Source organism: Anabas testudineus, chromosome 12 (genome assembly GCF_900324465.2).
Source record: "Anabas testudineus chromosome 12, fAnaTes1.2, whole genome shotgun sequence".
In the NCBI taxonomy this organism is placed as follows: domain Eukaryota; kingdom Metazoa; phylum Chordata; class Actinopteri; order Anabantiformes; family Anabantidae; genus Anabas; species Anabas testudineus.
In genome coordinates this window covers 753,133-769,332 of record NC_046621.1, presented here as the reverse complement: position 1 = coordinate 769,332, position 16,200 = coordinate 753,133, and the positions used below count along the sequence as shown (strand labels likewise).

Here is a 16,200-nt window from a genome sequence, read left to right as displayed (position 1 = left end):
ATCTCAAATTAAGCACGATATGGTCTCTTTGAATCTTTTTTTATAATGGACTTCATTCGATTAACAGCACTTCCTGTTTCTGTTCAGTTCAGCTGGACAAACTCTTCCACCTCCGTCACCTGAGACTAATTTTACAATTTTGGGTTTCTGACAGGTGGGATCTCGTGATTTTTGTCCCGTTTGGCTTTCCAAATGTGACCTTTGCACTTTAAAGGTAATATGTTTCCTTTACACTCAGCCCTGTTCACAGCTGATTACCTGCATCAGGTGTTCAGAAGCTAAAAAGATGCACCTGATCCAGGAACTCAGCAGTGGGTTGGACCCGAGGACCAGGTTCAGGATCCAGTAAGCAAATTAAAAACCTGAGTAACATTGACAGAGTGGAACAAACTGATTAACAGTCCGTGGAAAACGTATCAGACTTTTTATTTGTTACTGTTTCAGGAAACAAAAGAAACTTCTTTACAAAACCAACGACCACTTCTGACAATTGGCACAATGAAACTTTACAGTAAATACAAAAACAGGAGAGACTGTTTAGAATGAAAACTCAAAGACAGAGTTCGAGGGTCGGGGGGGCTTCTTACTAGGTTATGTTGAGGCTAGCTCTTAGATTTACATTTGGACTTGTACACAGCGTCGTTGTAACCTTCTCTGTTGCGGGCGATCTCGATGGCAAAGAACTGGATCCTGGTGGCTGGAAAAAAAGTCGAGATTCATCAGTTCTGTCTCAGTATCAGTGAGTTCAGTAATAAACAGGATATCTACAGGTCCTCAGAACTCTTCTAATGTAGCAGAACAACAAGGCGATTTCTTTTGTTTTTGCTCTTCACTGAAGATATTTGGGTTTAAGCACAAAAGCCGAACAGGAAATAAAAACTAGGGTCCACGTCCGTCTTTTGGTCTCAAACTAAAAACTTATGACGACTGTACTTATGAACTGTTAAATTCACTTTGACATTACGTGTGAACCCTGCAGAAACCCAAACTCACCAAATATCGTGTTCTCCTCGGTGTAATCTTTCTCACAGTCCAAACGGAGCAGCGTGCCGTAGTTGAAATCCTCCACGAGTCCCTCAAACTGGTTACAGAACGGACGCCACCTCTGCACACAAACACATCACACTGTTTCAGTCGAGCAGAAGAATTCAGCTGGGAACAATCTGCTTTTCTCATCAGTGTCAGCGAGTGCTACAAGCTGGACGTGTCAGTGTGAGAAATCAATTTAACAGGCAGTAAAGGACAAGTTCAGTCTTTCTCAGTCTGTCTCAGAACAGTCAGGCGCTGCTGAAGTCATTCATCCTGTTTTGTGTAAAAATGTGTTTACAAGTTGATGTGATGGATGAACAGGAACGATCCCAGCATCAAACTGACTCGGTGTTCATATAGAAACGCTTCTTACGACTTGGAAAGTGACGAACACGTCCTTTAATACATTTAAAGTGCCAGACAGAAAAACCTCGTCAACTTTTCCTCTCCTCACTGAAAACGTTTGGATCTTTGAATGTGTACGTTCGGTTTGTACGTGCACGTCTTCAAGGTTTAAGTTGAACTCAGAGGTGGTAAGTAAGTACTGCACTTAGGTACAACTGAGGTACTTACATTTCCTCTATTACAGTTCAGAAGAAAATATCTTACTAATACTTTGTAGTTAGTACGTTGATCAGTAACTCGGAGCGAGGATGTTTGTAGTTCAAGTACATGTTATTGTTCTCAGTACTTCACTAAGCGTGCACATGTACTTGAGTCTGCAGTTCTACCAGCTCAGGTGTAGAGAAATGTTAACGTGTCGTCAGCTGCTGTTCAAACTGAACCCTGCCACCTCTCTCACTTGTCTGACCTGAACTGACGTTCGCTTGTGAGCGACTGTCACCGACCTCTTTGGCCTCTTCAGATTTCAGCTCGTCTTCTTTCAGCAGCTTGATGTCGAAGTCTTTGAAGGTTTCTCTGAACGCCGAGTAGATCTGATCGTCCTGCTTCGTCAACTTCAGGAACTTCGGCTCCACAGATGAAATCAGCTGCAGATGAAGAAGAACATTCGTTTGTATTTTAATTGTGCTGTTGATGTCAACACAGTCTGATTATGTTTCAGATTAATCTCCAATTATTGATCACATGTTGCTGCACATTTTTCCAGTGGTTCTGATTTATTTTTCCTCGTGTAAACTTGTTTTAACATGTGTTCAACTATTCTGCAGTTACTGCAAGAATCAAATTAAATTGAATTAATCTGATTTTTTTCCGTTCGTTTCTGTAAGTTTGAACAAACCATATATTATGTGGTTCTAGATTAGTCACAGCTTAGCACACAGGGCTGACTCTCCAAACACTGCAGAAAGGTATTTCCTGAATCCTCACAGGCTCTTCTAACTATTTGGAGTTTAAAACAAAGTCTAATTTGAATCAGTTTGTCTCATACAACCACTTCTTCTCCATAAAAACAAATGAAATCACAATGGCATTCAAAATAAGAACAGTTTAGTTACTTACATTTTATGAAGCCAACATCATCACCATGTTAATTTGTGCTTCAAAAACATGTTAACACTTTTTAAAATACTACTGTTCTACTGCACTTGAGACAACATCATGCCTTTGTTTTTGTGGAGAACAAACAGTCTTCACTGATAAACTAGAAAATCATATGAGGATTCAGAAAAGTCTGAGTTAGAAACTGTCCTGATTTCTGTGGGAATCCAGAGAGTTATCACGGTGTGTAGTCCTACATCAGTGTCATTCTTGTTCTTTTCTCTGGTACATAACATTTTCACAGGTTTGAAGATTAATTCAACTATTAAGTTCGAGACTGAAACAAACTCTGGGACAGAGCGGCTGCGACTTGTCGTCTGTGTGTAATTAACCAGGTAAAGTTGAAAAGAGCTGATGAAGCGACTTACGTTGAAGTAAACCTCTGCGTGGTTGTACGCCTTCATCGCCCACATGACCTCGAGCCGAGGCTGAGAGAAGAAACACACACAGGTCAAAGGTTAAAGGTTCACTGTGCTCTGAGCCTCCTGTTACATCAGAATCTCTAGAAACACGAAGATGGAAACTGTTTTTCTTTAAGAGGCTGTTTGTACTTTTGTACTAACACCTGTGTCCAGAATAAAAACCTCTACCTGCCATTTGTCTTTTGAAGTCATTAAACAGTTCAAACTAAAGTCATTCATTCATATTAGAGGTTTAATGGTTCTGAATGGTTCTGCACAGGATGCACTTTGTGTGTTTTGCTAGGACAACTTAGCAGTCCTCAGCCCGATGTTTGTCTTGTTGCCGTTTTATGTAGCACCATGGTTCTGGAGAAACGTTGTCTCATTTCACTATGTACTGCTTCAGCTATATGTGGTTGGAATGACAATAAAGCTTCTTGACTCGACTCGACTCGACTCGACTCGACTCGAAACTAAAACATTTTTGTTGAACAGCTGTGAGACAGTACACGTCAGCTCCACTGACATCAACCAGGATTCTAACCACTGACCCTGGAGTTCATAGTCAACTGCTCAATCATAATCATGATCATTTAACATTTACCAAGCAAGTGTATTTACTTTTACTTTATTATTATTATAATATATAAAATAATATAATTCTAAAATGTATAATTTCCTGTTTCAGAGACGTGGATATTTGAAGGTTTGAGCTGCTGATTAAACAAATAAATAAAATTACAAGATTCATCTCATCTCAATGTTAAATAATGTATATTAAACCAAACACTTATATTTTCTGTAACATTACTGACTTAGACAGATGAAGCCTGATGCGTTCACTGTTATTAAATATATTCATTATTAATATTCAACGACTGCATCCAGAGCTTCAAACAATAATAAATCCTGTTAAACTGAAAACATTTAATAAATATTCACTTACATCGTTTCCATAAGCTTCTGCTGGAAGAGACAAAGCATGAGCAGCAGCAGAGGCTCCCTCCGGCCCCTGGGAACCAAACACACCAACACAGTTACTACAAGTACTACTACAAGTACTACTACAAGTACTACTACAAGTACTACTGAAGTAGTTTAAAGTAAGTGTGACACCATATAGAAGTTATTATAAGGCCAGTATTCACAGTAAGGGACACATGGAGGGCTGTACAAGAAACAGATTACAACTTAAACACGTGGAATCAGTGAGCCTGACATGTATGAACCACTAGAACGTGTATGTTTCGCTGACAACAGGACAAACAGCTGACAACAGGACAAACAGCTGACAACAGGACAAACAGCTGACAACAGGACAAACAGCTGACAATAGGACAAACAGCTGACAATAGGACAAACAGCTGACAGGTCACAGTCAGTGTTTGTCTACACGTGTTGTACTCTTAGCTAACGTTAGCCAACATTAGCACAGTCAGCTAACTACCCTGCTTCCGTTAACACTTTTTTATATGTATTTATGTATTTCCCAGACTCGCTACAGACTCTCTGATACGCCAGATGATAGATAACACACCTAATAACAGTACAATTAATCTAAAACGTTAATGTTTGTGGTTCTTACCAGAGAGGCTAGCCCATCACCCGACGCCATGTTTGTCAACCAAAGATCGTCTAGTTTAAGATGAACACTACATATGTTCGAGCTGTGCGCATGCGCAGATCGGACGAACAGGCAGCGTAGTAATTTGAACTGTAAATTCAAACAAAATACTAATTTTAGTAGGTTATTAGTTCGAGCTGTGTTTAGTTCGGGATTATAACAAAAGTGTCAAAGTGTTGAGGCTTTAAAACGCTATCCGAATAATTTATTTTACTGACAGCATTAGCATGTGTAGGCTACGGTCACAGCAGGGAACTATCTCGTTTCTTTCTTTACTCTATGTGCTCAACTTTGACACTTAGGTGACGTCACGCATTTAAAGGGCCAGTGTCAGATTTAAAATTGAGATATTAACATTTTACTTTTATTATTTGTTACTGATTTCGAAAAGTTTGAGATAAAACAGTCTTTGATTTCACAAAATAAGTCACACTGCGTTTTCCTTAAATTCAAGTGAACGTTTTTAACTTTAAAATCAAAGATCAGTTCTATGGACCCCAGATAATATAATTTAGTTTATTAATGAATTAGATTTTAGTCTAATTGTGGAATTACATTTACTTGCTTTATATATTGAGTAAAGCAAGTGGAGCTGATGTGAGGTGAAACTGATGATTAAAACTATCTGTGGTTTATTCTCCCATCTTGTGGCCAAAACGATGCATTTCATCTTCTACCATTTCACCTTCTACCATTTCATCTTCTACCATTTCACCTTCTACCATTTCATCTTCTACCATTTCACCTTCTACCATTTCATCTTCTACCATTTCATCTTCTACCATTTCATCTTCTACCACTTCAGGTTCATTTCTTCATTTATATCGTTAGGAACATTTAATTCAAAATAATACAGATATAAAAAGCAGGATCCAGAAAGTTGTTGTGGTGGGTGATCAGTGCTAAAACTATCCAGTGCTACTTGAAGTTTCTACCCAGTATGAAAATGAGTTAGTAACACAGAAGAGTGTGAAAAGAAGCAAAGAGAAATATGAAATTAAATATAAACGTGAGTTTAAATAGAACCTGTGTGAGTTCAGATTAAACTAAACTGAATTAGTCTGTGGATGTTCTGAATGAGGCTCTAGTATGAATAATAAATACAATATAGTGTAAATACTGTGGACAGATAATAGGAAATAAACATGTAGATACTCTAAGTACTCTAAGTACTTAGTTACTCTCCACCACTGGAAAACGACTTCCTCCTCCTCCTCCTCCTCCTGGGGTCACAGCAGCCCCCCTGCTCGGGCTTTACAAGCAGGCTGCAGCCACATCACATAACACCTCCTCCTCCTCCTCCTCCTCCTCCTCCTCCTCCTCTTCCTCCTCCGCCCTTCCTCCCCCTCCGTCCTCCTCCTCCTCGGCCGGAGCGTCACCGTCGCCCTCCTGGATGCGTCCGTCTCCATCCTGAGCTCCGCGGGCCGCACTTCGCTTCAATCTGCGCTGTTTGGAGGTAGGAGCCGCTTCTTTCCCCTCTGTCTTCATATTTATTAGGACTATACGACCACATCCCGCGTCTGTGCGGGGTTTAACCCGGGTCTCCGCGGCCGTGTTGTTATCGTGCTGCTGCAGACGCACTTGTCTCCTCACCCTCCCCGTTCATCCGAGACACCGAAGGCCACATGATGAGCGGCGGCAGCGCGTTAAAGTGCAGCTCTAAGGACCGAGGATCATCCCGGACCTGATCTCCACGATCCGTTTGGTCAGAACACATCGTTACTGAAGCACTTTGAGGGTTTTGAGGGGCAGTGTGTGATCCAGGCCTGTGCGCCCCAGGACGCAGCCGCACGGCGGACGGACAGTCAAACCAGCTTCAGTCAGTCAACAGAAGATGCTGAATTCAACCAGCAGTTGGTTGGAAAGGCTGCAAATAACAGATGTTATTGTAGAAATGTTTCAGTTCCTGTCACAAATCACGAAAAGTGCACCGTGGCATCAGAGTCCAGATGATTCTGGATGTTTTCTACCTGAAAGTACCTACCTTTGAGTCCAGAACTCAAAAAGTAGAAATCCAACTAACTAATGTTTGACCTTTATGTTTGTTGGTGAATCTGCTGAATAATGATTTGATCAATACAATAATAATAATGACGATGATGATAATATTAATAATAATAGTGGAAAATACACTTGAATGCAACATAAAATACATTTACAAATCTAAATCAGATGTAAAACAGAGACATGTTTGTTAGGAGTGTAACTAACTCATCTCTAGATGAATCAATGAATTAGTGGCTTAAAACGACTCGAAACTCTCAGATCTGTTTAGTTTAATGCTTTAAAAGACGAACTGTGAGCTGATCGGTCTCAGTGTTCATCAGATCACTTACAGCAGCTCCTGTTCAGCAAACTCAGCAGGAAAGAAAAAGCAAAAAGCTGCAAACATTTCCAGCTTCTTCTGGAACAGTTCATTCTTCTTACACTAGACTGGAGTTTGTCCTTAATTCAAATTCTTATTATCTGCTGTTTGAACATATTCACCTGGACTGAGACCATTTATTCATATGTTATTTCATATTTGAAATCATCTCTTAAATAATCACTTGAAAGTTCAATCGTATTAACCAATGATCAAAACGTCTCTAGTTGTAGTTTAATGTCTGTTAGTTGAGAACATGTCACTGCGACACTGTTATCACTTTGTACATTTACCTGATCACTTGTTAATATATTTAAACTGTGTGTGTGTGTGTGTGTGTGTGTGTGTGTAGTAGGTCCAGTAGGACTAATGGACCACACACACTGAGCTCAGCTCCACTGATGGCTCCCTGGCAGTTAAAAGCTCTTAGTGATAAGACTATCGGACACAGAGAGCACTCAGTCTGCTGCCGGTCAGATCACTGTGTCCTCAGAGACCCACAGACAGCTGAGCGGAAAGTAACTAAGTACTGAGGAACTTATACACGAATACTAATGTGAGATACTTGTATTTGATGCTACTTCTACTTCACTACATTTCAGGGCAGAATATTGAACCTTTTACTGCAGCACATGAATCTGACACTTTACCTGGATTCAGCCAAACATGCTGATGTTGAGCAGGTTCAGTGATTGCCATGGCAACCTCCCCAGCTGTGACATGTAAAAATCCTCCCACCCCGTCTACACGTGGACAGAAACACAGAAAGAGACACGACATTTGTTCAACGGCTTTTAAATGTGTTGGTTCATCAAAGAGAGAGAAATGACCTGTAACAGGTTTCTGAACATAGCGTCTGTGATGCTGATGATCACAAACCTGGATCTTGTGAGATCTGTATCTGTATAAAGGCAGATCATCAAACAGGTTTCTCATCCTGAATATGATCAATGAACGGTTTAAGACTTAAAGAGCGTTTCCTGCTGTTTAGTTCAAACTGTCAGCTTAGATGTGTCGGCTCTGCCTTCTTCACTTTAATGTTTGAGTCAACGCAAATGTGGATCCAATGAGCCAAAGCAATAGCTGACGTGTTTGTTTGTTTTTGGAGAAATAAGAGTCCACCCACATTACTAAATAATAATACCTCACTAAAACCTGCAGCACTGGGTGACTGACGGAAGATTTCTAGAATTCAGCAGGGAGTCAACGATTGATTTCAGGTTTTAGTTTAGTTAGTTAGTTAGTTAGTAGGTAGAATAACAGTGAACCGAGAATAAAACCCTGTGGAACGCCACAGATTAGAGGAGTCTAACATTTTATCAACAGTAGGTCTGGTTGTGGGTTTGTGGACTTGTCTCTAAGGTGTAGATGCTTTGATGGTTGTTTATGTCCCTCCACTATTTGGGCTACCGGTCTAATAAACTGAAATGTTTGTGCTGTTCTGTGTGACTTTCTAAGATGTAGCTGCCTCTAACAGGACGTCCTAAAGCTTTGAATATAAAGGTGACTCAGTCTGAAAAGATGTTTTTGGTGCTGCACCGGCTAAAAATTAAGGAGGGAAGGTTCAACTCTCCAGGCTGTGTCTTGTTGATTCTCTGGAGGGAGGAGTGTAACCACAGCAATAACTGTTGAGCAGCGTCTGGGCGTTGGCCCGGCTGGGTGAGCTGATAAACAGGAGAGGGGAGGGAGAGGAAGACGAAGGGTAGGATGGAGATGGAGAAGGAGGAAGAAGAGGGAGGGTGCCACAGATGAAAGAGAAGATGTGTGGAGGGGCTCCGCAGGAAGCAGAGATCCTTTGCTGGAGGATATCCTGAGCAGAGAGGCTCTTGTGTTGTTAAGCTACAAGGTGTGTTTCCTGTGAGCAGGACTACAGCTGGTCCCTCCTCCACCTCCACAGTCGTCCCCTGAGTAGGCTCTGATAACAGCCAGGCCCAAATCAGATTCTCAGGGTTGTTTTACACACCGTCTCCTTGTCCCCACCCCGAGGGACACGCTGTGTTTGAAAGGTTTGAAACAGGATCGTTTGTTCTGGATGCAGCTCGGTAGGACCAGAGACACAGCGGTACCACTGTCTGATAGGTCATTATTAACGGCTCATTAACACCTTATAGGTCAGAACTGTTTGACCTCTCATCGTCTGGCTGCAGAAAACATTAATATGTTGATTATTGATGATAAAACCATTTATTCTGACTTCTGTTGACCTGCATGCCAACATGAAGTGGTGACAGATCGTTTGGAGGCTGCATCAACGTGTCCTGTTTGTATCAACACTGATACGTGGTCATAAAAACTCTCAGTGAGTTTTTATTCAGCACATTTCAGTGATTTAGTTTGAAGGAGGATGAAGGATCCCAGTGGGTCAGTTATTGGTTTAAAGAGACACAAAAAGATGCAAAACTACGACACGGAGGTGCAAACAAAATGACTGGGATTGAAAACAGGTTTTCTCACAATCCCTCCAAACGTCTGCCGTGAAAAAGGCCAATTGAAGGTGTGTAACAGAGTTCGTTCTTGGAAACCTGCAGCAGGGAAAACATGTCACTGGTTTCTTTTTGCTCAGACTCGATGAGTCATTCTGCAAACTCATTCATCAAACGTCTGTGACGGGAGGCTGTGTAATGGCTGATGCATTTGCTGATTGTCTCTCTCATCTTATTTCTCTCCAGCTGTTTAAAACCACACAGCACGAAGGAGGAACGTTTCTCTTCAGCCATGCAGAAGGTAATCAATGACCCTGAAAAAGCTCGAGCTCAGACACTGTTCTTATTCTTATTCTAGAGGAGAAGGAGATAAAAGAACTGTGAAAGCAGATCTGTTTGTTGTGTACTACATTTATATGGAAGCTGCAGTTGCTCTTCAGACTCATTAACATTATGAATAGGAATATTCAACATGTTGTACTCTGAACAACACTAATCAAGTCTGTAGGACTCTGACGAACTAGTCTGACTAGTCCATTTTTAGATATTCATGGGTTTTGGACTTGTTCTGCTGACGTCTCTGTGTTTCCCTTCATTTAAATTAGTCCTAACGAACTGAAATGATTTCTCCTCCTGATTGTTGCTTCTGGTGTCACAGGTGGAGGGACGGTTAACTCCGGTCAACCTGCCTTCATCCAGGGGCCCGAGTGCCCCAGGTTCTCCTGCCACTGGCATCGTGGTAAATTCATACCTGCTGTAACTAACACACCTGTATTATCAGTCTTCGCTCACACTAAATGGTCCGCTGTGTGTGTTCAGGCCCGGGTGAACGACCAGGTGGTGGGCTACAGAGACCTGGCAGCTCTGCCTAGAGACAAAGCCATCCTGCAGGTGGAGAGACCAGACCTGATGACCTACCAACCGCACCTCAGCTTTTCCCCGCTCGACCCACCGCGCAGAGAGGTACAGCAACGCAAAGTGAAGTTAACTGGGATTCACATTTTACAGAGGTTGACTGATGTTGACGTGTTTAACTGTGTCTCTGACCTGCAGCGATCTCTGTCTCCTCCGGCCATGTCTCCTTCCATGTCTCCTGAGGTGAGAGTCACAAGAAACTGTGGTTTGATGCACGTCGTTTAGAGAGTAACTGAACACGTCCATCCGTATTTCACACTCACTGCAGGTTGGATTCATTTCCTCAGTCGTCGCTCAGACGTAGCTTGACACCTGTAACACAGTTAATACAGTTAATGGGGGACGAGATACAACACATAACACGATTTGTGTACTCTGCATTTTCTAGACTGGAGACAGATTAGTGAATCAACAACCTGTCTTTCAATTAAAAGCTTAATTAAGTTTAATAAACAGTTTCCACTGATCCAGACTCTGAAGTCGTCCTGTTTGTTTCTAGTTGTTGAGTCTCAGTCGCTGCTTTGTGTTGGAAATGTGACATTTAGAGTTTGAGAACAGACGGCGTCTCTGTGACCATCAGTCCTCTGTGAGGGGTTTGTAATGCTGTCAAATCAAGTTCACTTTCAGGGACAAGACAACACCCAGAAACATTCCTGAGTCAGTTTCAGTTTCATTTCTGTGTGTAGTCAGTATAATGCTGTGCATGGCTCCCCCTGCAGGATGAATTCCACAGACCAAATGAAAATCATAGAGACCTGAAAATAATCAGGAGGTTTGATCATTTAGGAAACAAACAGAAAACGAATACGACCAGTTTCAGTGTGTGTGTTTTTCAGGTGAAGAGCCGCAGAGCAGAAAGTGAGAGTGGTTCTCCTGGAGGATCCATGCTGCAGCTTCAGGCTGGACATAAGATCAGCACCAGCCTGCAGCATTTCCACAGACCAGGTAAGAAACATATAAACCGAGGAGTCGTTTCTCAGATGGTTTACGACACTTTCAAGGACCAAAATAAAGAGTACGAGAAAATCAATCCATGACAGTTCACACTGAGAATCATTGTTCACGTTATTTTGACCGTCAGTCCTGAACTTTCTAATGACTTAATGTTTGTTCAGAAACTGGAACCAACATCTACAGGAAACCTCCCATCTACAAACAGGGTGAGTTGTGATTCAGTTGTGATTTCATTCCTGTGTTTCCTGCTCCGTCCTCCCCGGGACACTCTCATGTCGTTCTACATGTGTCTCTGCAGATTTTAACAAACCGGTCGAAGGCAGCGGAGTCATTCAGTCGGCAAAGTTTCCTGCAGCTCAGCCTCCAGACCCCAACCAGCCGTCCAAGATAGAGACAGAGTACTGGCCCTGCCCCCCCTCTTTGGCTGCAATGGGTAACAGATCACCTGTGTTCCTATTTTTGAAGAATCTACCAATTAGTTGATTTCAGTCACAGCTAATGTCTTTGTCTCTCTGATGGTTTGGTTTGGTTTGGTTTGGTTTGGTTTGGTTTGGTTTGGTTCGTCCTAACGTGGACTCACTTCACTGGTACCAGCAGCTCCTTCATATTGACAGTTAACAGCAACAGAGTCCAAAACCTTTTATCGGCTCACTTTTAGATACATTAATGAGAGAATATTAAAGACCAGCAGCTAATTCGAATACTTTGTGAAACTGTTAAAGAACAGACCACAGGTTTATTCTAAGTAGTATGACAGTAGACAAATGAACGCTGTTCTAATTCTTGTAAACCTGACTGTACACTGAGTCACATGAACGCACCACAGAGAGCTGTGTTTGTAGGTGGACCTAACTTTACGGTTGGACTCTCATAGAGATTGAGTGGAAGAAGAAGAAGCTGCAGGAGGAAGATGAGTTTGAGGACCTGACGGAAGAAGCCAAGACGCTGCAGGAACAGGAGCTGGAAAAGGTTTGTGGGGAAAGAAAGTTTCTCTAATCGAGGACATCTAATCTAATGTCAGACTGACCTGGTAATCATGTTCTGGACCCGATTCCCAGGTTGGGACAACATATAATCATTTCCTATATGCATCAGATAATGGTTCACTGTATTCAGACGTTAGGACAGACTCACCATCACGCTCACCTTGTCAAACAGCACTGAGTCCTTGTGTTTGTGCTGAATCCAGATCAAGTCCAACCTGGGCCGTCTGATCCTGAAGGAGGAGAAAGAGAAGGCCGTTCATTTCCGTAGGAAGACACAGTCACTGCCCGACAGAACACACATGCACACCAGTAAGACTGTTGGTGGATTTTCAGGTTCTGCTTCGTGGGGTCCGGATGAGTCTGTTCTCAGGAGCTTTCTGTTTTTTTACCTGCAGGTTTGACAACAAGTGCATCGAAGTCTCCTTCACACTCGGGCTCAGGCTTGACCAGAGTGAGTTCTAGCATGGGTCGACACAGATTCAGACTTCAGACGTGAGGTTTAAATACTGAATTACCAGGCAAACGGTTTCTAAAATGTTATTAAAGCAGCTTTGAAAGACAAATATTCATGTTGTGTCATCAAAGCAGAGCTGACTTTATAATGGACAACGTGGATTTACACATAATGAACAGTGGCTGCGAGGTTCATCGCCCCTGTGATGATGATCATCTCAAGATGAACATGTTCCAAATGAATTTAGGTTTTATCAGAGATCAATTAGACTCTTCAAGTCAGTTTTATTCATGGTTATGATTTGTTGCCTTCTTAAGATGCAGATAGTCACATTTATTTAAATCATTTACAGTTTAACTATATTGACTGTCTTATGTTTGCAGATGCAGTCTGCAGAGTTTTCCACAGACGGGGATAAAGGACGGCCAGGTACGATTCCTCTTCTGAAAGTAGAAAATAAAAGAAACATCAACACAGTAAACACATACTGCAAAGAGTGGAGGTCAGCGTCACACCTACAGGAGTAGCTCAGTAATAACAAACTTATATTTAAGCTGAATTTCTTCACTGATTTATCTTCCTGTCGTGTTTTTGCAGCTGCTCAGGTAAGCGTGCTTTCTCTTTGTGCAGCATGTGCATGGCCCTCAGCAGCACTGTGTTTAATCTTTACTGCAACTGCACAGCTGCCATCTGCATTAACTCCTCCTGCACAGTCCTGATCCTGCTGAACTGTCTGTGAACGTGTGTGCGCTACATTGCGGCCATGCACCGATTTCTAACAATGCTCACCTTTGGCTTGGCTTGATGGGGACGGTACAGGAGTGTCTTTCATACAGTGTGTGTGTGTGTGTGTGTTTTATTGTGTATGTGTTGTTGAAGAATGGAGAGGCTCGACGCGAGAGGATGGACAGAGGAAACTCTCTGCCGAGCATCCTGGAGCAGAAGGTGAGAGCTGCTCCAGCTCCGATTCATCATTTTGTCTGCAGCGTGTTACAATAAGAGAAAAGTCCTAAATCATCACATTAGAAACTTAATCAGAAGAGAACTAAACTTTTAATTATTGTGTTTTTAACATCATTTAACATGAAACAGTTTGATCTCTAATCTGCTGATAATGTTTATATATATACATATATATCTATCTCTGTCACATTTTGTAATGCATGTTGTACTGTGTGTGTCTGCTGTACAGATTTATCCCTATGAGGCACTGATCGTGACCCACAGGGGGCGCTGTAAGCTGCCACCAGGAGTCGACCGCACCAGGCTGGAGGTTCGTACCAGAGACAGAGTGTGTGTGATGGTGTGTTTGAGTACAGCCTGTATGCATGTTACTCTGAGGAGTGAGGACACTTCATTATCAGTGACTGAATCAGGTGCAAACAGTCCGACCTGGATTGGGACCTGGTGTCCTCGTGGTCTGCCAGCAGTGAAAATGCACAAGACATGATGAAATATGGTTTTGTTGGTTTTCTATAATGATTTAATGAAGGTTACAGCCTCCTCATCTCTCCACACAGATGTTTTTGTCTGCTGCTATTTTATTGAGGCACATGAGTCATCGACACTCCATCATGATGAACTCTCTAAATCTGTTTCCGTTGTACTTTCTGTTGCAAATCTGGTTCATTTTTTGTGCAACATTAAACACTGATGTTTGACAGTCTCAACTAAATAAAACCGATTTGACAGATTCTGGAGGCTGAACCCTCAATTTGTGTTTGAGATGACAGAGAACTGCAGTTTGTCGCTCACAATAAGGCTTGAAAGCAGATATTATTGGCACTGAGGAAGATTCAGTGTCCTCCCCCGTAAAAGATCCTCAGTGGTTCTGAGGGACTACTGAAGTTCAACTGGATTTGACCTGCTTTAATTCTTTCTCTCTTCTTTCAGAGGCACCTGGCTCCAGAAGAATTCGAGCAGGTGTTTGGGATGGCGATGGCCGAGTTCGACCGGCTGTCTTTGTGGAGACGAAATGAACTGAAGAAGAAAGCCTCCCTTTTCTAACAGGAAGTGACCTCGTTCTCAACAAATACTGCTGCTTTGAGAGGAGGAGGAGGAGGAGGAGGAGGAGGAGGAGGGGAAACAGGCCATAACATCAGATATCCTCTCAGCAACACACACAGACTTTCATCATGGTAGCAAACGTGTCCTCCATCGACTAACTCTGGCAGAGTTCACTGATGGCTGGTCCTGAACAACCTTCACTCTGACTAACTTTACCTGATGCACTGACACTCATACATATTACCTGTGCTGCACTTATAATCACCACTGCTTGCAGATCATCCTCATTACGTGTCACCAACATCATTCTTCAGTTTTTGTCTCGTTGAACTTGCAGAGGTCTGGATCACGGAGAGAGATTAGCAGCTCTGGATGATAACATCCAAATGTGTCCAGAGCCAAACTAGCGACCAGTCAGAGCACTGGAAACACTGAGTCATCATTCCTATGGTCATAAAAAGCCATAAACAAAAACAGAGCAATATGTCTAATATTAACAGCACAGTTACTTTGTCTGTTCACCTCAATCCAGAGAGACGGAAACAGACGCCCAGAGAAACCAATGGTGATTTCTACCTGCAAATCAATTCAGTTCACTCTTTAATTCCTCCAAACGAATGAGTGTTAACTCAGATTTACTGAGAGCGGCTCAGTGTGAGCTGACTAACCTCCGACAGGCCTTTACTCTTCTCAGGCTGAACACCTCATGCAGCAATGTAGTGATGAGCGGGACGTGATGACGTCCGGCTTTCACCTCCACCTTTCAGTGTTCCTGTTTGGAACAAGCATAAACACTGAGAACCTGAACCTGAGTCTCTTAATGTGAGAGTCGGGAGAAGGACGGACGTCACCTTCTACGTCCGCTGGCCTTTAACCTTTGTGAAGTTACCTCATTTATCAGCATCACTCATTAGTAAAGACAAAGAGGAACTCTCTTCCTGATTCACACCTCTCAAATGTTTCTGCTCTTAACTTGAATGACAGCTGATTAATGTGCGGAGCAGCTGTTACGTACTAAACACGCTCTCGTACAGCAGATTGTAATATCTATTGATTATGTGAAGCTTTTATTTATTTGAGGATTGTCATTTTACTGCCAAAGGTCTCACATTCGTTTGCTACTGTTCTTTTGAAAATATGATTTTTGCTGTACAGTTTTTTAGGAGCACTTACTGACGACTCATTTCATCCATGTACCGCGACACTTTAGAGCATCAGTTCATTCTAATCCACATGGTAGCACCTGTATAGGATTGTGTCTGCTTCCATCATCTCCATGCTTCCCTCGGGTTTCACCTTCATACCATCCAGTTGTCTTTGTTTCTGTTATAAGGTAGTCAAATAAATCAGAGTAAATGTCACTCGTCCTGTGTTTTCTTCTCCCGTTTCCTAGAAACGTCTCTCTCTGATTAGGTTTTAATTTTACGCAGGAAAACCAGCTTTAGCTCTCCCAGTTTCTTTCTTTTCCAGATGTCTGGAACTTCAACTTATTGGACATTTGAAAGTACAGAGCTGTGTGTGCTGTATAAAGACCCACAGTTC

At 42.2% G+C, this 16,200-nt stretch overlaps 2 protein-coding genes and 1 long non-coding RNA gene across 3 annotated transcripts; 1 reads left to right on the top strand and 2 right to left on the bottom strand.

Annotated features, from left to right (window-relative positions):
- Positions 1 to 405: 405 nt before the first annotated feature.
- On the bottom strand, positions 406 to 4,642 carry pbdc1 (polysaccharide biosynthesis domain containing 1). The gene is made up of 6 exons (XM_026354696.1): positions 4,516 to 4,642; positions 3,877 to 3,942; positions 2,898 to 2,957; positions 1,878 to 2,018; positions 994 to 1,105; positions 406 to 697 (listed from the first exon to the last, which is right to left on the bottom strand). Exons 1-6 carry the CDS (start codon positions 4,543 to 4,545, stop codon positions 603 to 605), a joined length of 504 nt encoding a protein of 167 aa, XP_026210481.1. The 5' UTR covers positions 4,546 to 4,642; the 3' UTR covers positions 406 to 602.
- Positions 4,643 to 5,860: 1,218 nt separating this feature from the next.
- dmtn (dematin actin binding protein) lies at positions 5,861 to 16,019 on the top strand. Its single transcript, XM_033326283.1, is given in 16 exon segments — positions 5,861 to 6,010; positions 9,589 to 9,643; positions 10,001 to 10,081; positions 10,162 to 10,305; positions 10,396 to 10,440; positions 11,094 to 11,202; positions 11,373 to 11,417; positions 11,510 to 11,644; positions 12,086 to 12,180; positions 12,401 to 12,563; positions 12,566 to 12,648; positions 13,035 to 13,080; positions 13,249 to 13,256; positions 13,531 to 13,596; positions 13,844 to 13,924; positions 14,545 to 16,019. Coding segments are annotated over 15 exon segments (1,224 nt in total). The 5' UTR covers positions 5,861 to 6,010; positions 9,589 to 9,634; the 3' UTR covers positions 14,659 to 16,019.
- LOC113159745 lies at positions 6,017 to 11,062 on the bottom strand. Its single transcript, XR_003298640.1, has 4 exons — positions 10,674 to 11,062; positions 10,390 to 10,569; positions 7,570 to 7,662; positions 6,017 to 6,421 (listed from the first exon to the last, which is right to left on the bottom strand). It is a non-coding gene; the product is annotated as an uncharacterized LOC113159745 (long non-coding RNA).
- Positions 16,020 to 16,200: the final 181 nt, after the last annotated feature.